Genomic DNA, 19,922 nt, shown 5'->3' with positions numbered 1-19,922 from the left:
AATGCAAGAATATGGTTCAGACTATGGATGTAACTCAGCAAAATAAATTCGTTGCATCTCCAAAAGCAATTTAGCTTGACCCAAATTCTGAAGGACTAAGATGCATGTTCATTGTGTCATGTTATTAGTTAATGGTGTTGTTTAATTTGACCCCATTGGTAATTACAGCCTTCTTTGTCCATGTAAATAATTAACTTATGGGTAGTCATACAAACTGAATAGTCCCATTCCATCTTTATTTTTAATTCCTAGATTGCTTTTGTTATGTAAAATAAAATGTCGTCTGGTAAAGCTATATATTGATATTAACAATCATAAGAGTTATTGCTCTGCCCACTCTTTAACCACAGATTTTAATTTTTCTTTTTTAACTAAATGATTGCAATATGATAGCATCCCACCCAGCCTCAGCATTTAATAGTAAAATGAGCCTTTACCATGGCAAAAAGTACACTTGAGCTCCCTGCTAATTGCTTGTGTTTATCATCCAGCATTGCCTATTGTTCTTTGTACTTTATTTGTGCAAAGCGATGCAACTGCGTTATGTTCTACAGTAGCTAATTTCCAGCACTATTTATCCAAAGACAAAAGTCCATCTGAAAAAATCATTGTAGGCACGTGTACTGGGTAAGTGAATAGATGGGCAGATATTAGAACATATGTGCAATATCAAGGCTTTTTTATTTAGAAATAGAAACTGCAGGCAAAAACAATTGTGCTTGTCGAATCAATCTCAAAAAATGACCTTTTATATTTTTATTAATGACATTTTTATTGCCTTTATTTGATTTAATTCAGATAAATACCTTTTGTTTAATCTATCTTTTATTTCATTGCAACGCCTTGGTTTTAGTTCCACATTTATCCTTTTAGCTGATTCTGGTTTTTCCCTTCTAATTATTTTTCTGCTCCTCCGAAGCAAATGTTCTCTTTGGAGTTTTCATCTGAAACAGCAGATGAATCTTTTTTCCTCTGTGCTTCAAGAGAAACTTTTTCAATTTTTTTTTTTTTTTAGCCTGAATTTGGAATTATATTAGACAAATGTCTATGTATTACATTTATCAGTTAAAATACAGAAAACACGTCTAGCAATCATGAATAACAGATAAAAAGACCCTGAATTACTGGGTACTCGAGTGCCAGAATATAATTACGATTTGGCACAGAGTAGTGATACAGAACAGAAACCCAGCAGCTCTTCTGTCTCCCGGTCACAGGACCTGAGGGTGCCAGGATCAAATATTTGCAGGAGAGCAGCCTGTAATCTTGATTTGCCCCATTTTTAACCTCTGTTCAGCCACGACCCAGAGGTATTCAACTGTCACAGATACCTTTTGAGCTTTGCTTAGCGTATCTTGGAGTAGGAGAAATGGCTTTGGTTATAGCTGGTGATGCTTGTTCCAGAATAGGAGAGAACTAATTACTGCGGGTTGTCTAATTAATTTTTTCTGAATTTTCTGGGTTTTGGTAGGTTGAAAATATCAACTGAAAAAAAAAAAAAGGTAGATTAGCCTAAACAAGAGGGAAGAACAGGGCAAATTTTTAAGTGCTGTAAAGAAGAACCTGATGCAGGATCTGTGGCTCTCCCTGACCGACACAGACAGTTGGGAGGAGGGGAGATTTTACAGGAAAAAAACAAATATTCTCCCCTTTTTCCAGCTTTCAAAGATAACCACACACTTGGGTTAAGAATCTAATAACAGCTTTTCATTCTCTTTTCATTATTCAGGTCTTGTCTGTTTATATTGTAATCAGATAAAAAACTTGCCACAAAACCACGAGCTGTTTGATAACTGATTGCTGATACTCCAGTTGTGAAGAAGTGGTGGGAACAGGCCTCCCAGTATTGAAATCTTTCAGGGCTACCACAGTTTTGTTCATAGGTTGCCTTTTTATATACATGTTTTTTAAAAAAAAAAAGAAGCAGATTTCTTTCTTCTGGTTCGTGTTTTGGCTTGGAATCTATAGGGTTTGCTCACACCACATCTGGGGGATTAGCTCATGGGTGGAAGGGTTTCCCAGGCTGAGCATAAGGTTATCAGCTAAATAATTCATTCCAGGGGCTGCGGCGTTATGAATAACACAAGTCCTGTGAGTTAGTTGAAGGCTGTCAGGAACATGTGAAATCAGCTCTGCCGAGAGAGCCGAGGGATGGACGAGAGAAGCTTAAAAGGTGATGGTACCTGGGCTGCAGCAAGCAAAAACCGCTCAGCCAACGCGGCGTATCCCGTGCGGAATTAAGCCCTGCACCTGCAGAGGCGAATTTTATCCTGTGTGTGCACTTCAGATGAACCACCCTGGAAAAAGTGCTGTCATCAGTGAAGTGCTTTGCTCTAGAGGTTAGGTTTTCAGCAGATTCAGGCGGCAGAACTAATTAAGAATTAACTCCAGCAGCCAATGTCCCACATTGCACCAGGCACCTGCCGTGCAGCTCAACCAGAGCGCTTCGGCAGGGAAAATGAAGAAGCTGCGCAAACAAAATGAATTATTCCAGAAAGGGTCTTATTCTTCCTCCGTGTGCACCCTGCCTCACTTCCTCAGTAAGCGTAGCGTGTGCCTTGCCTTCTGCTTTATTCCATTCCTGGCTTCTTAGGTCTGATCCTTGACTTTTCAGACACACATTTATGGGTTGTCTCTCCGTGGTTATGTTACTGCCTTTCTTTAATAACGTCTTCAGTGAAAGGCCATTAAATTGAAAAAAAAAAATCATTAAAATGCCTTCTTTCACTTGCTAAACAGCACCTCTCGTTTTTATAAGCAGCCTTTCGACAGAGTGACACACCACCACAGCGTACGTGATCTCTCACACTCTTCTCAAACAGCATCTTGTTTGTCACCAAACCTACTGTGCACCTGAAAGCGTTCAGTGGAAGAAAACTTTTGCAGAGAAATTGAGTTCCTGCAGACGTTAACATCCATTCTTGCCACTCTTGAGCTGCAAACTGCTTACCAGGGTATTTATATGCTGCAGCCACATTAAGTGGATTAGCTTTGAACTCCTGGACTGCCAAGAAACTCTAAAGAAATAGATGTCACACGTTCAGGCTGTGTTGACAGATGTTTTACAGATGCATTAGCTGGGAAGTTGCAACCTTCAGTTGCATGCTTGAAACTCAAAAGAAAATGCTCTTAAAAAAATAGCCAGTTCTTTCCAAATTGCACGGCATTTGTTCATAACGTCGCTGCTGACCTTGCTCTGATGATAATCCTCTTTTTATGTGCTTTCAGACAATCTTCTCTGTTCTGAAGAAAACAGTATCACTGACAACTAGAAATTAATGGGAACAAAATTATCCTTCCTTGTGCCACTCACCATCCTTCCTGCCAGTGCCCGACACCACTTGTGACCCGGCAAAAATTTGACTTCTGCTGGCAAGGACGGAGGAGCATTTGTGTTGGGGTGGTCTGAAAGCAGGAACGTGTTTGGGCAGGCAACGGGCACCGCTCGGCTCCGTGGCTCCGAGGCCAGCGACTTAAGTTCCTGTCCTGCCATAAACTTCTCGCACAAAAGTCACTTAATGTTAAAGCCGCAAAAATTTTAGGATGCTTTATTCATGTCCCAGCTGTCAGGGCTAAATCATTTAAGACTCTGGCTAGTATATCCTGATGGCTGGCTACTTGAGAAAATTCATAACAAAACTCGTCTCACGGTAACAGCCAGCCTCAAAGTTTTCTAGTTTCTTTTCACAGCTAAATTCCTTTTTGTCTCCTCTGTACATGTTTCTTCTTTTCACTGCTAGTGCTGGGCTGCAGATACACCCACGTTTTTTATTTACATCTTCCCAAGAATACTTTTTTGTTTATTTAAAACTGGGCTAATTTTAAGAGACAGGAAAACATACAAAGAGAAATGATCATGTCTAGAGAGGAAGAGTGATTAGACAATCTGGGAGTAGTTTTTCTCTATCGCTATCATGTCCTTTCTTGAAAGAGAGCTTTTCATGATTTTGTTTGTTATATCTGTGCAATCTGCCACAAAAATGGAAGGTTCAGCAAAATGATGTGTTATGAGCAAAATGTAACAGTCATCCCTTCTCTCTTGGGAGGAATGCTTGTCAATGTTGAATCTGCATGAAGAAGTCAGCCAGATGAGTTCAAGCACCACGTGGTTTTGCTTCTATCAGAGATAAACTTGTTTCCATTAGAAGCTGCAGAGCTTAATCTCTGTGATTAAACAGTAAGAAACTTCAAGGCACAACTCAACTGGAAAGGAACTAAAATCACAGCGTGGTCTTTATTATTTACCTTGTGGAGCCAGTCCTGTCGTCACCTAGAAAGGATCAGACCCCACCCCACTCCCACCTGGGGTGCTAATGGGCAGGAAGCTAATGGAGACTCATGGTTCACCACCTGCTGGAAAAGCAAACGGACCAAGAGAGATGTCCAAGGGAGATGCAAACATAGCTCCTCTCTCACAACTCAAAAAGCATGTCACCAAATTATGGGAGGAAAAAAGAGTCTCCACAAGTCTTCTTTGCCACTAAGAAGAAGAGATGGACACCAACAAATCCTATTGTAACCTCGCTACTGAAAGGAGAATAAAAGGGAAAGAAAGGAAAGGGCTCAGAGAACAAGTTGTTGCCACTGGCAGCCTTGCAAGGCAGTGAAGAAGCCTCACTCCCCTTCCTCGTCAGTTTTTGACTGCTCCTTTGCATTGGTAGCTCCTCATGGCTAGATAAATTCTGCTTAACAGCAGCTAATGGCAGCACCCCAGAGGGAGGCAATAAAATTCACTGACCACTAAGCACAGTCTGGGATATTGGTTGACCTCATAAAATAGATCCTGCTGCAGATTGGCTTTATGATTTTGGGCAAATCAGTCTCAAATATTTGCAACTCAGGTTTCCCGTTACAAAACGGGAAGAATTTTATTTGCTTGTATTTTAGGAGTGGTTGGCAGCTTCAAACACTTGGAAATTTCTTTCTCATCCCGGTGAAGAAACACTCTTCTAGCACTGTGAAGCTTGAGAGCACTTTAAGCTGATTTTAGTTTAATTAGTGTTAAGTGTGGTTTCCTATTCTTTTGTTACAACTATGTTGTGTCATAATAGCTAGACATTCATACTGGATTTATAAAGGTACGTTTCAAGCCTGAAGCTGTGGAGATAAGTGGACACACTTAGAGGTTCAGTCCTTTTTTTTTTTCAGAGAAAATGTTGCTGGCTATTAATACCGCCCGAAGAACACCCAGGGCGAGTACAGCGACCTGTGCATTATGTGATAAAAACCAAAGCAGCTGTAAGGAGGGTGTGGAAAAGAAATCACAACGAATTGAAATGAAAGCATTAAGCTGGTTGCACACTTGACAGCTTTCACCACACTCTCACTGGCTGCGGTTGGGTTCAGGCTTACCTGATAATGATCAGAGGAATGAAGTACACCAGGAAAGCCACCACCGTCATGTAGGGGATCCAGTAGGAATCATCAGGCCAGAGCGCCCAGCACTGCACTTCCCCGTTGGAAAGCTGCCGTTTCCCAAAAATAATCAGAGTCGGTATGGAAAACAGGAAAGAGAGGCTCCAGGCCACTCCGATAAGAACTTTTGCCTGTTTTTCTGTGCAACAGAGTCAAACAGAGGGTGTTAATGGTGGGGCTGGTGCGACTCGCCCCTTATAGCACTGCTGATTGGAAGGCAGGGAGGAGGAGGAAACTGGGTGAAAAAAGTGAATTTTTGGCTGCAGCCGGTTGATGCTGATAAGACTGCAAAGGAGAATGGGGATTTCATCTCTTTCTCATCAGAAAAAGTCACGTTGTTACGGGCTTGTGTTTTAAATGTTTCATTTAAAGATGCCGGGGGCCCACTGGATCTGAAACGCTATGAGAAAGGTCCTGGTCAGGGTCAGGAAGCCAGAAACATGAGATGTAAATGGTTCCCCTGTGCCACCAAGACAACATCATGAATGAATGCAAAGGACCCCAGGCCTGCCCTGCTGCACCCTCTCACCCTGGCACGGCAAAGCGGCCGTCAGTAGGAGGACAGAGAAGAAGACGGAGCCCTTGTGCTACAGATAGCAGCAGAAGGCTGAGACTGGGAAGGGTTACTCAAAACATAAATCAGTTTGGAGTGTACTGGATGTACTGGCAGGGAAAATGTCCTCTTTGGAATGGAAACTAAACGTTTTGGTGCACCTTGAAGTGAGAAAGCTCGCAAAACATTTCCTATCAGGAAAGAAAAAATGCCTCAGTTCAGGATCGGAACAAAACTACACAACCAGCTGCCTTTAACTCCAACTGCAACTTTGGTGCCCCAAAGAAACGTGGCCCTGGAGAGCCCGAGCATCTCCTTTAGTTCTCTACATCATGGCAAGGACCAAACCCAGCTCCTGTTGATGGGCACATGCCCAAGCCATACCAAGGGTGGACTGCTGACCATGAGACAGGTTAGATGATGGTAGGCTGGTGCTCAAGTGCTTAGCCCTGTTTTATCTGTCACAACAGACACCAACCAGGAGATCCTGCTGGACCTCATGGTGAAGATCAGGAGCTGAAGGATCCCAAAACATTTGGCAGGTTTGGGCCACTGTTTTTCCTTGACTTCTGGCCTCTTACGCTGCCAAGTGGGAAAAACTGGTGAGAAACCAAATGATGGCTGGTATCACCCATGGGATTTTTGTAAAAATCGATGGGTTGGAGCAAACAGCCCCAAGGCTTTTGTTTTCACAAATCTGCATCTTCTGTCTAAAATCCAGGTAGCTCTAGTGAAAAGCGTGGGGGAAAAGGGCTGATCTGTGGAGTACCAGTGATTCTCAGCAGCAGTTATTCCTCCTGAGTCAGATTGCTAGAGGAACAGATGGGGACAGATTTTTTGATCTGGGAAGCTTTGGTGTTGAAACACTTTATTGTCCTACAAAATACCCGAGGTTATGTGTGAAATAGAAAATCACTTTAAATTATGCATATCAAGAAGAACATCTTTCCTCCTTGAAGCTCAAAAAAGCAATACAAAAGCATGTGGGAGAAACATTCAAAAAGTAATTTTATGCTTTATAAAACATCAGTTGCAAATATTCACTTATCCTGCTCATTTTTAAATGCTACCCACGTTCAGCAAAATACAGTCTTGCTAATCTAGGGCTTAAGGGAATTCTCATGACATCTACGTAAGTGAGAGGGTTAGATTAAGTCTATAAATATTGCACAAGCAAAGGAAATCTGTAAAGTTTCCCAAAGCGTAACAGAATAAACTTAGCAAAAGGAATATTAAGAATAAGTTTCAGAAAATATTTCCTGACAGAAAGGGCTTTTCGATTGTGAACTAGCTACTTAAACTCCATACAGACGAGTCTCAGTGGGGTCCATGTGTCTGTTTCGAAGGGGAAAAGATCACACTTGGATAATACACTTTATTTTTTGCACTGTATAGTGACACCCTTAACTTGCAAAGAAGTGAGAAATTTGGGTGGGCAGTTTGGGCGCCTCACTCCGAGGGTGGTGAGGCACTGGAACAGGTTGCCCAGAGACGTTGTGGCTGCCCCATCCCTGGAAGTGTTCAAGGCCAGGTTGGATAAGGCTTTGGGCAACCTGGTGTAGTGGAGGGTGTCCCTGCCCATGGCAGGGGGGTTGGAACTAGATGATCTTTGAGGTCCCTTCCAACCCTAACCATTCTATGATTTTTAAAAGTAGTATTTTATCTTTGTGTTTTGTAAAACATTACCTTGTAATGTTCATTTAATCTTGTTTTCAAATGTCCCTCGTGTTTGGTAAAATATGGCCTAGCTAGTTTAAAGGGCTTTACAAGGCACTGAGAGCATCAAATAAGTAGATTTTTTTTTATCAGACTGATGTTAATTGGCTGCCTCACAAGCAGTGGGGTTTTTTATGTTGTTTTTTTGTAAATGCTCTAATATGCTCTAAAAGCCAGCAAATCATATAATTAGAACCATAGAAACTATAAATGGAATCAAAGAAACAACAGCTTTTGAAATACGATATTCTATTCAGCCAGTCTCTGTATTTTCCTTTAAAACCAATATTGCTCTTTAAATGGAGAGATTTTCATACTGCGGGGGTCAAAACTAACACCCAGGGTTGGAGCAGGGATCTCAGTCGTGGGCTCTGACACTGACTCTCCTAAAGGACATTTTCGTGTCTGTCATGGTTTGATGGGGGGAGTGGAGGTGGGGGTTCTGGTGGCAGGAGAGGGGCTTTGCTCCCTGTGACACCCCTGGTTTTGGAACCGGGTTAGACCTGGTTCTGGCCAGCAGATTGGACTCCCATCCCCCTCGGGGTTGAGCCAACTGGGGCCTCTGCGAATTGCCCTCTATAAGTCGGGACAAAGGAACCGGAAAAGATGCTTTGCCCAAGATCGAGGAGAGAAGGGAGGAGGGCACTGCCCCCGCTCCCTGGCTCCCGGCCGGGCGGCTGCCTGCGTCGGGCCAGCGCCGCCCACGGAGAATGTCAGTGGCGGAGCCAGCTGGGGAACTCGGGGGCACCCCACTCCCGGGGTGCCCACTGGGCTGAGTTCACTCGGAGAGGACTGAGATCTGAGAGAAACGGCCACACAGACACCAGTCAGTAAAAATGGAACAGGAGGAGGTGTGCCAGAGCTGAGTTTCCCCTGCAGCTGGTGGTGAGATGGCAGGTGACCCCCCTGCAACCAGGATGGACTCGGTGGAGTAGAGACCCACTCGCAGCCCGTGGAGACGAGATGCCTGAACCTGAGGATGGTCATGTTTGGACACACGACAAGGTAAAGAGGCATCTGGAGTCTGCATGACGACCCACACCGGAGCGAGTGGCAACAGCTCCCTAAGTATCCGAGGCTGTGGTAAAGCCCACACCGGAGCAATCCGATGGGGAAGGATTGCATCCTGCAGGTAGGACTCACGCTGGAGAAGTTTGTGGATTTTTCCTTGTGAGTAGGGGATCCACTGGAGCAAGGGAACAGGGTGTAAGGACTCCTTCTCCTTTAAGAGAGAAGCAGCAGTAACAGCACGGAATGAACTGACCTGCACTCCCCCAGTCCCTGCCCCCTGCGCCGCTGGGGGGAGGAGGTAGAGCCAGGAGGAAAAGGAAAGGGGCGGGGAAGGAAGGTGTCGGTTTTTAAGATCTGGCTTTGTTTCTTTTTACCCTCTCAAGTAACCGTTCTTTTTTTCCCTTTGTCCTTTTTAGTAACCGTTAATAAATTGTTTTGCTTTAAGAAATCCGAGTCTGTTTTGCCCAGGACCATGGTTGGTGGGTGCTCCCTCTGTTCTTGTCTCGACCCTCAGTCCCTTTATTACATTTTTCTCCTCTCCATTTACTGGAGTGAGAAACTGGCTGCGTGGAGTTTAGTTGCCAGATCGGCCTAACCCACGACAGTGTCACGGTCCCTTTTGCTCTGCTTCCACCATCCGTGCGCTGCCACAGTGGGTTTAGGCACATCTGCCCGCTCCCAGCAACGTGCGGGAGGAGTTTTGGTCCTTTCTACCATGAACAGCAGTGCTATGCAATCCTTCTGCAATGCAAGTGCCATTTTAAAATTAGGTTTTAAATCCAGAGAGAGTGCTGTTCCAGAATCTCATTGATCTGATGGACCTTAGTGTCGTTTGCAGCACGAAGCCATGCCAGGGACAGGTTACACCTACTGGGTTTTGGCTTTCGCTTAAGCAGTTCTGTTGTCATGTGCTGTTTAGTTTGTATAGTGCTTGCATATATCTTTTCAATATGGTGAAATATTCATAAAGTGTCTTCTGCTACGACTTCTCAGGTTTTTTCTTTTCGATCCATGTTTTACGATTTTTTTTTTTAATGACCTCTTTGGTTATTGAATTAGGTGTCTCATACAGTGAAAGCATTAGGATTAGAACGTATAAGTCTTCCAAATCCTGCACTAAGGATGTAAAGTGAGTATAAAATATTCAAGTATTGAAGTGTGTTTTCTAAGAAGCCATGTTGATGTTTTTTAACATGACTCGAGGCTAGTAACTAAACCACAATTTAAAAAAAAATTTTTTTTTCAAAGCAAAATGTTTAACTTTTTTTCCCAAAATTATATTTCAAGGCTACATGAAAACATAATTTTTCAAAGCAGCAAGGTGAAACAACCTTCTTGCCTCCTTGATTGAAGGATTTTAGGGGATGAGTGTTTCATTTCGGAAGGAAGAAAACAATGCTATTTGCCACAGGTTGACTCAGAACTGGTTTTAAGGTTTCTCTGTGTCATCACCAATGACAAAGTTTTGTAAATCGCTTTATTCTTTGCCTGCAAAAGAGCCAAGAGAGCATTTCAAAAGCCTCTGCAACACCTCTGCTAGGAACAGCTGGGTGCAAAAGGTGAATATTTGTGTATATTCTGGGAAGTTGTTAGGGTAAGCGTACTTCTTTAGATCCTCTTTTGGATTTGCAGCTGCCTCGTTTTTCCCTTTGAATATGGTGTTTGCTTGCTCATCAGCAGCCAGCCCTTGCCAGAGGCAGGTGGGCTTTGCCAGCGTTAGCTCTGCTCCTGCCTTATTTCACCCCTCTCCCTGCACTGCACCCGCCTGCTGGCTCTGCTGCCTCTTGCCCGGGTGCAACGTCCACCCTTCTCCACCTTAAAAAGGAAAGAAAAAACTTTATGGTATAGATCTAGGAAACGGGACTGAGTTAAAAAAAAAAAAGGTTTTTATAAAGATTTGAGGTGGTTTGGTTGTTGGTGGGTTTTTTTCAACTTCAGGGTGGTTTGCAAAGATTAACCACCGAATTCTTTACGAAGCCCCGGTGGTTATTTAACAAGTGCTGCTTTTACTGGACCACATACAAAGGAAAAACGTCAGTGGGTCTGTCTCACAGCTCGTCCCGCTCAGCGGCGGTCGGTTGATGAGCCCTCCCCAGCCCGACGTCGGCAGGAGACGCCGCACGTGCTGCATCTTCCAAAGCCCCCTGAGAAAACCCTGGTACCCATCCTTCCCGGTCTGAAAAAGTTGGTCTGCACTCTGGGGAATACGAGGCTATATTTCACATAAGTGTTTGAAGTTTCAGACCTTAACATCTGCCAAAGCTGCACCACTGCCTGGGCCACGATTGATTCCCAGGTTTTTAAGGCCAGAAAGGACCATTAATCTGATCCCTGAATAGACAAGGCTGTCAAAAGCCATCATTTTGAAAAAAAAAAAAAAAAAAAAAAAAAAGATATTTATGTTTGATTAAAGCACATCTTCCAGACTTCATGCTTCTTGAAACTGTTTCTCCTCCTCCCCACCTGCTATTTCTGTTTATTCACTCGGTGCAACATACTTAACAACCCATTTTAGGCTCTGTAGGAAAGAAATCACGTTCTTTAAATTGTACTGCTAAGCAGCCAGGATATATTTGAGTGCTGTAAAAATAACAAATAGAAGAAATTATAAGAAACAACAGATATCCAAACTTACGTGCTATAGCTTTTAAAGTTCTCTTCTCAAACTATGGTATGAATTCTCAGTGCTGCACTCTCTATCCAAGTTATTTTTTATTGTGAATAAAGAGACAATACAGCTCTTGCAGCTTCTAGAGTGAGTACAGTTGTACGAGGGACAGCTTTTGCCCATAATAACCTTCTTAAAATGCTGGAAGATAATGAAAACCTCTATACTTTTAAAAATGTCATTTCATTCTTTGCTAACACAATGCTTATAAAAACTGCTGAGACCCAAGTGCAGCTTAATAAATCTCAAAACCACAGCAACTTTGCCATTTGGAAAACTGTAACGGAGTCCAAATGTTGCTACAGCAGGAATGAATAATTCATGGCAACAAGGTTAAGAATCTTGAAACTAAAAAATTACCCAATAATATCCGTAGCAAGAGCAAGGTACAGAAATTCTCTTACCTCCTTGCAAGAACTTCATCGGGTAAACTATGGCATGATAGCGGTCTATGCTCAGGGACACGAGGACGTATGTCGAGGCATACAGAAGGACCACCTGGGGCAGAAGGTATATGAGGGAGCGGTTGAGACACATTTGTTGCAGCAAATAATGCCAGCAAGTACACTGAACTAAAAACATTTGAAAAGTTTTACTGAAAAGAAAAAAAGAAAAAATAAAAAAACCCTTGTATTTTCACCCAGATCTTTTTCCTTTACGTCCACAAAATTTAAGATCTAATATGCTTTGGTTAAAAATGTTTCAACTGTAAATGAACACTTTCAGCTTTTAGCATTTCTGATGCTAGAAAAAAAAGTCTCTACAGCATTTCTGTCGGAGTTTATTCCTGCAGGGACACAAAGCCGTGAAAGCTTGGGCATACGGCGGAGCACGAGGTTTCTGTACCTGAAAGTAACGAACGACTCTGCAAACGATGTCAGGAGCCATGAAATCCCCAGTGTAGCGCCAGATGATCTCAGTCATGATGTTGATGAGTCCCGTGAATGAATCTGCAAAGAAAAAGAGCTGAGGAGGCATTCAAAGATGCAAACGCACGACTGCAGGTGAGCCACAGAGGCAGGTGTGACCCTCAGGATGCACCAGCTTGTCCAGTCTTTAACAGTTTGCTTTTTGTGAGTAGACCTGCAGAAAAAAACACCTGTGGGTGTTAATGCCATAGACACCTAAACATTCCAGCCTTGTCCACGAGGGACGCAGAGGAGACTGCCTGGTGGGCCTGATCCTGCACGGTGCAGGGCTCCTGCTGAGGGCCCCAGGTTTTCCATCAGGTGTGGACAAAATACAGCATGGGAGAAAGCTGTAAGTTAGTGTCTGAGTGCGTCAGCTTGATCCCAGCTGTGCCAAATATTGAACTGTTTAATGTCCTTTTCCCTTTGTCTTGTATTTCACTGTAAAAAGAAATACGTCTCCTGTGAAAGCACTCGGGGCGATATCCAAATGCTACTGAAGTTAGTGGAGATTTTGTCAGGATTTTTATTCGCAAACTTAATTATTTAATAACTAACCCTGCCCTGTCAGCTTAAAGTTAACCTACTTATGCCTGTACTTTTGCATTCACCAAAATAAATATACCTCAAGCCTTCTTTTCTTTTTTTTTTTTTTTTTTTAATGTGAGAAAATCTAAGGAGATATTCCAGCCTTTGTTCTGCTTCTTATTGAACAAACGAGTGCTCACAGCGATGCAAGATTTACAAAGGAATTGCAAAAGCTGGTACTGCTGTTGTACTTACGGGTGATATTAAGTTTTGTGTTTAAAACCAAGATAATAAAAAAATTCTCTCCCTGTAGGACAGGAAAACTGTTTTAAGTGCTGTCCATGGAAGAAAATGTGCGTCCACCCAGTGTTCTGCCACTTCAAGTAACACAGCGTGTTGCTCTTCTCGCACAGATTACTGCAAAGGGAGAGAGCAGGGTGGGAAAACATCCGGTGCAATTTGTCAGGACAAAAACAAGTAATAGGAAAAAATAGCTTCAATCTGTATTTTAAAAATTTAGAGCGGTGAGGTAAAACGTTTCATCTTGATGCCACCGTTTTACACACTCGAAAACGGTCTCTGCAGTTTACTCCGACAAAGCCATTCTAACCCCCACGTCAGAAGATTTTGATTTGAAATGTGTGCTTTTGGAAACAAGGTATTTCAACAATTTCAAAACATATTTTTTTTTGAGCAGTAAACAGTTTGAATCAGTATTGCCAGGCAAAGAGCTATGGGTTTGGCAAAATGAGTTTCTTCTAAGCCCTTTGAAATTGCAGAAATTCCAGATACTTCTAGCTGGAAACTGAGATCTCAGCTTAATGCTTTAGAAGAAGCAACTTGTTTTGCTTCACTGGAAAACTAGGAATATTTTTTCTGTATCAGTAATCTTTTATTTTCTCTTTTTCTTCAGTCCTTTATCTCCTCTTTTTCTTCAAGGCCCAGTTCAAAATGAAATTAGAGCAGAAATATCATTGCCGTTGCGTGTAACTACATTGCCTCCTTCCTCGTGACTTTTATCATCCAGTAAATTCTGGTTTGCTCTTTCCTCTCCTGGTGTTTCTCAACCCTGTTTTCCCTCTCTTCTCTCTTCCCTTGACTCCAGAAGGAGGCTGGATCAGCGATGACTTCCAGGAGGCCCCTCCAGCCAGCGCTTCTGTGGTCTCTGCTCTCACACCTGCCCAAGGTAGCAGAAAATCATCTTTTGAAACCTGATGTTAAATGTTTTTCAGTGATTAGCGTGATGGGACAAGGGGTGATCGTTCCTTTGATGAGTATAGTGTCTTTAAGACTCTATTGAAAAGATTGTAGGTGCATATAATTAAGGTGGGTTTTGAAGAAACCACAGTTTGTTTCAAAAAGTGAAGCGCGTTTTCCAGCAATGGTTTGAACTCATCCCTTCCCCTTTCCTTACTCCTGAATTATTGATTCATGTTCTCTCTCTCTCTCCAGTAATGAAATATTCATTGTTTCAAAGTAATACATATCAATGGAGCTTCGCCTCAGGGTATCCTCCAGCTTTTGATGGTCTGAGCATCCGCCAAGCAGGTGATAAACGGGGGTTCAGCTTCCCTTAGGAGGAGGAGGGTGCGGGGGTTGCCCTTCCTCCCACCCATCTCAGTGCTCTCCAGAGGAAAGGGAGGGAGAAGGCAAGACACCTCAGCTCTCTCCTCATTTCCCGCTTCTCACCACCGTTCTGCCATCCCTATCCCACGCATTAGGAGAGTGCTTTGGGAGGTGCATCCTGCAGGTGAGGAGAGAGATGGGCCAAAGTGGATATCAGCTCCATCTTCACCGTGCTACAGGTCTGTTCCCACAGCCCGGCGTTGCCCACCAGTGCAGCTATAGCCTCAAGTCCCTTGGGAGCTTTAAAGACAACTCAAAACTGTCTTTCCCTTGAAAGCTTTCGAGTGAGGTTTTGCAGGTGGCTGCGGAGGCTTTTAAGGAAGGCTTCAACTTCACAGCTGCTTTGCGCTGGCAGCCGCAGCTCTTCTCCCCCAGGGCTACGTTTTAAGAGCTCTTTGTGCTGAGATTCTGCATTGCTGGGAAGGGCTCAACACATGCTCCTCTAAGCATGTGCCTCCAAATTAGCCAGGTCTCTCAATACCCTTTAATTACAGAAACATTCTCCCACACAGCGTCCTCATGCCCTTTGCAGATTTCAGAGCCCTCTCTTGTCTTTCCATCCTACCAGGTACCAGATCAGCTTTTCTCATTCCTATTCTCTTCTGCTGCCTGCTCCAGAGAGCGTTTCTTATCCTGTCTCTTCAAAGGACCAGACTCTCAGTCTGACCCAACTGCACACCTTTAGAGGATTTGTCCCTTGATAGGACAAGGGGCAATGGCTTTAAACTGAAAGAGGGGAGATTTAGGTTAGATATGAGGAAGAAATTCTTCACTCTGAGGGTGATGAGACACTGGACTAGGTTGCCCAGAGAAGTTGTGGCTGCCCCATCCCTCGAAGTGTTCAAGGCCGGGCTGGATGAGACTTTGAGCAACCTAATCTAGCCAATGGTGTCCCTGCCCATGGGACCCTATGGGGGTTGGAACTAGATGATTTTGAAGGTCCCTTCCAACTCAAACCATTCTATGATTCTATGATTTGTCATGCAGATACAGGTCATTTTACATAGACCCACCAAGTAGATAACGTGCCTTGTGCAGGTGATCAGGCAGTGTGCAGGAAAAATGCAGCAAACCTACAAATTATGACAAAGAATTTGCACTGCCGCTCTCTGCTGTGCATGCTCTAATCTCTTGTTTCTGTGCATCGTTTTCTGTTGCCCATCTGTTATTCACTCTCTAGTCAGCGAACTGGTTACCCTGTGCTAAGCACACACACAAGCTCCATCCATCAGCAGCACCGTATTCACTTCTTGCCCTGAACGTCCCACCTGACCATTTCTTGCTTAGTGTCCTCCCCTCTCCAGTGCCACGAGTACCTAGTGTAAACCTTTATTAGTGATTTAGATAATGAATGTGCTGCTCATTATTCTTTCATCTCACTGCTCATCACAGCAGCAATAATTAGACTTCACGTTTTTCACATCTTCACGACATCGCTTTAGCCTGCGAGCCCCCTTTCACACACAGCCCCAGTGTGCCAGTGCTATAAATCTGATACACCGATGAGGAGTTACCAGCAGAGCTTTAGTCACTGCTAGATGAGTTCTCCTCACCCACGTATCATCTCAGATGCAATTACAGCCACCACCACAGTGTCCTGAAATCCTGATTCGTCATGCAATTTGAGTTGCTGTGGTAGAGGTTTAGAAGCCTGCTGATGTCAGCGATGTGATCTCAGCACATCATACCTTCCCTGGTTGCTTTTGGCAAGCCTGCAGCTCGATGCCTGTCACTGGATTACAGCATTGATGTCCTAAGTGGTGAAAGTCTGGTATTGGGAACGAATGTAGCCGATAAATCATCGCTCTAAACCTCAGTGACCTCGTTACTGCTGCCGTCCTCCTTGCTCCTTACTAAGCTGGTGGCTTGCGTGTGAGATGCTTGTGTTCTTTGACTGATGAACGTTCCCAGGCCAAGTGGCACCGAGCTCGTTCCTGAAAACAGCGCTAATCAACCTTCACTCGTAACCGTGTGCGAGCTTGTCATTGCCTCTGCTTTCTTAATACTCTCTTTTTTTTTTTTTACCAAGAAGTGGTGGTGTACTGTGGTTCTGTGCCTGTATTGCTAGGCAACTGTGGGCTTACAGGCTCATTTAATTCCTCACAAAAATAGGCAGAAAATCCATTAATGATATATATTCTCTTGTGATAGAAAATAAAAACACTAGCAAGTGATAGTTTGTGACTTTTAACATCAGCCAAATGTATATTCACCGAATGATGCAGGCAAAATGATTCCTTGCTGAGGAGAAGACAGCAGCACTAGTGTGATGAGGGTGGTAGCAGTTTGCTCTTGATGGGAGGTGGCATGTCTATGAACTCATTTAAAAGAAAAATTCCAGGAGACTTCAATTACAAGGAAAAGTAGAGGGAGGTAGGAAGGAAAGATGGTTTTGCCTGGGGTGCAGAGGGAAGAAAAAAAAACAGCTGGTTGGGGTTTGCACAACTTGGAGCTGCAAGAACCAAGCAGAACTGCAACCCTTCAGCTGCCTCCTGCCTGTCTCCGCCGTGGCCACAGCCAGTCCTCAACGGCAGAACTAGTATCTGCCTTTACAAACCTGTCAGCCTTTCCACACGCCACATTTTTTAACAGCTTTTACTGAAAAGACTAACGAGACAACTGAGAAGGAGAAGCAGCCTGTTGTTCCCAGAGGAGTCCAAGACATGCTGAACACAGTGATACAGCATCCATGGCTGGGAAACGCAGCGGGTTCCTAAACCCCCTGTGAAAATCCTGGGCCCTAAAGACTCATTTTACCCAAGTCTCTGTCATGCTCAACAAAATCCCTCGGGATTTTTTAATGGGCACAAGTGAGTGAGGGTGTTACCTCGACGTGTTGGAGCTCAGGAACCGCTGGGTTCAGGAGGAGACTGCAGCAGCTCGGGTGGGGAGTGCTGCCCCGTACGACCGACAAGCACAAAAATGTGAGAAACACTGCCCTTGGAGGGACAAATCTGAACGCAGGCTTGCTGCTGCTGTGAGTGAGACAAATTTTCGCGGCGAAAAACCCTCCACGGAGATAGGAGTCCATTATGGAAAACAAATGGAAGTAATTAGTGATCTGGCATGGGAATAGAGACAGGTTACAACTGTCTGAGTTAATCTCTTCGTAGAAATTCATTGGCTTGATGGCGTTGCCAAAGGGATGTACCTTGTGCAGACTTCAGGATATTTCTTTCGTTACAGCCGAGGAGGTTAAGACAAAAATCTGTGCTAGTGAGCCTGTGAGAAAATATCTTTATCATTTGGTTATTAGTACTGACACCACTCTTCCCTTAGGACACTTACCCTAAAGATGCCGAAAGTCTTTTCTGTCAGTGGTGGAGAGCAGATTGCTGGTAAACTGCGGTGGGTTAGAAAGCTCCACACATCATCTCAGCTGCAGTTGGATCGTTTTTTTTTCCCCTGACGAGCTGGATGTGGCGATCCATGACTTCTTGGTGAGACTGAAATTTCATCCCTCTTTTCATATCGCTTTTGATTCCATTTTAAGGAGGGATGTTTTGTTCTGCTTTGTTGACGGTACCAAGCTTTGCGAGGCACTGCAGCAGCGTTTTGCAGAGCAAGATAACGACATAAGAAGGACATGGACCCCAACATAAGAAGGACATGGACCAGTTGGAGAGGGTCCAGAGGAGGGCCACGAAGATGATAAGAGAGCTGGAGCACCTTTCCTATGAGGACAGGCTGAAAGAGTTGGGGCTGTTCAGCCTGGAGAAGAGGAGGCTCCGGGGTGACCTTATAGCGGTCTTCCAGTCCCTCAAGGGGGCCTACAAGAAAGATGGGGAGATGCTGTTCAGGAGGGCCTGTTGTGATAGGACAAGAGGTAATGGTTTTAAAATAGAGGGAGGTAGATTCAGATTGGATAGTAGGAAAAAATTTTTTACCATGGGAGTTGTAGAACACTGTAACAGGTTGCCCAGAGAGGTGGTGGATGCTCCATCCCTGGAGACGTTCAAGGCCAGGTTGGACGAGGCCCTGAGCAACCTGATCTAGTTGGAGATATCCCTGTTCCTTGCAGGGGAGTTGGACTAGATGACCTTTGAAGGTCCCTTCCAGCCCTAACCATTCTATGATTCTATGATTCTAAGATAAGGGGTGCGAGTTCCTCCTCGGGGCTGAGCATTTCACGTGGCTCATTTTTTTGGACCTCACCATGTGCATTCCCATCACCTACCACTCCCCAGAGAGCACATCCTCTGGAAGCATCGAAACAGCCTGCAATGGTATGATAGATCCTTAAAACCCAAAGTGGTATCACTGCCCTATCACAGCAAGAAGGTCCTGTCCATAATTTCTGAAGTGATGAGGCGCCCATCGCTGCTCTGCTGTGGCTCTTCTGTCATGCTTGATGTGCTCTTGACTAATAAGAGTCAGTGCTGTGAACTCGCCTTGCAAGTTTGCGAAACCCCTAGCTGATTTTATTATGGACCAGAGGGTGCAAGCACTTTAAATTTAAGTGTACTTAGGGCTCCTGAAGTGGCAGGTTGGCTTGAGGACAGGCAGAGGGGAGAGAGAGCCACAGAGGCTGCCTTACCTCCCATAGACACCCCCGCAGCTCATTTCATTATGTCCTTACTCCCCTTCTTCCCTTAGTCTGTGCTTTCTGCTGAAAACACCACACGTGGCTTTGCAAGTATTGGCTGCACTAGAAATAATTTTGTGACTGTGTTAGCTAGAAAAGTGTATCCAGCCCTCTGCTCTCATGCAGCAGCTGATGGTGAAATAGGTGGTAAGACAGGTGAAATGTTCCTGCTCTGGGTACTTGTAGGACAAGATACTTGCAAGATATCCAGAAAATGCCTTTTAAAGAAGTTATGTTTTAGCTCTTAAAACGCTGTGCCCTCAGGAACCTGGTGCAGCAAGGGGCTGCACATGGGCATGGGTGGGGGCTGAGAGCCACCCTCATACTTTCGTAGAATCATAGAATAGTTTGGGTTGGAAGGGACCTCAAAGATCATCTAGTTCCAACCCCCCTTCCAAACCCCTCCACTACACCAGGTTGCTCAAAGCCCCATCCAACCTGGCCTTGAACACTTTCAGGGATGGGCTACCCACAACTTCTCTGGGCAACTTGTTCCAGTGTTTCACCACCCTCATTGTAAAAAATTTCTTCCTTAGATCTCATCTAAATCTCCCCTCTTTCAGTTTAAGCCATTGCCCCTTGTCCTGTCACTACAGGCCCTTGTCAAAAGTCTCTCTCCAGCTTTCTTGTAGGCCCCCTTTCAGTACTGAAAGGCTGATAGAAGATCTCCCTGGAGTCTTCTCTTCTCCAGGTTGAACAACCTCAACTCTCTCAGCCTGTCTTCATAAGAGAGGTGCTCCAGCCTTTGGATCATCTTCATGGCCTCCTCTGGACCTGCTCCAAGAGCTCCATGTGTTTCTTGTGTTGGGGACTCCAGAGTTGAACGCAGTACTGCAGGCGGGACCTCACAAGAGCAGAGTAGAAGGACAAAATCCCCTCCCTCGACCTGCTGGCCCTTGGACAGCCTATTCG

General features: G+C 44.3%; 1 protein-coding gene across 1 annotated transcript in view; it reads right to left on the bottom strand.

Moving 5' to 3' along the window:
• Positions 1-19,922, bottom strand: part of NPSR1 (neuropeptide S receptor 1) — a 66,014-nt gene that overhangs the window by 7,344 nt on the left and 38,748 nt on the right. Inside the window, exons 3-5 of the mRNA XM_086614783.1 lie at positions 12,210-12,313; positions 11,768-11,861; positions 5,353-5,554 (exon numbers count right to left, since the gene is read on the bottom strand). Coding sequence (XP_086470909.1) covers positions 5,353-5,554; positions 11,768-11,861; positions 12,210-12,313 — 400 coding nt within the window. The remainder of the gene's footprint in view (positions 1-5,352; positions 5,555-11,767; positions 11,862-12,209; positions 12,314-19,922) is intronic.

The sequence above is a fragment of the Tauraco erythrolophus genome, chromosome 7, assembly GCF_009769465.1.
Source record: "Tauraco erythrolophus isolate bTauEry1 chromosome 7, bTauEry1.pri, whole genome shotgun sequence".
Lineage (NCBI taxonomy): Eukaryota > Metazoa > Chordata > Aves > Musophagiformes > Musophagidae > Tauraco > Tauraco erythrolophus.
The sequence above is the reverse complement of the archived record's forward strand: the minus strand, read 5'-3'. Positions and strand labels throughout refer to the sequence as shown.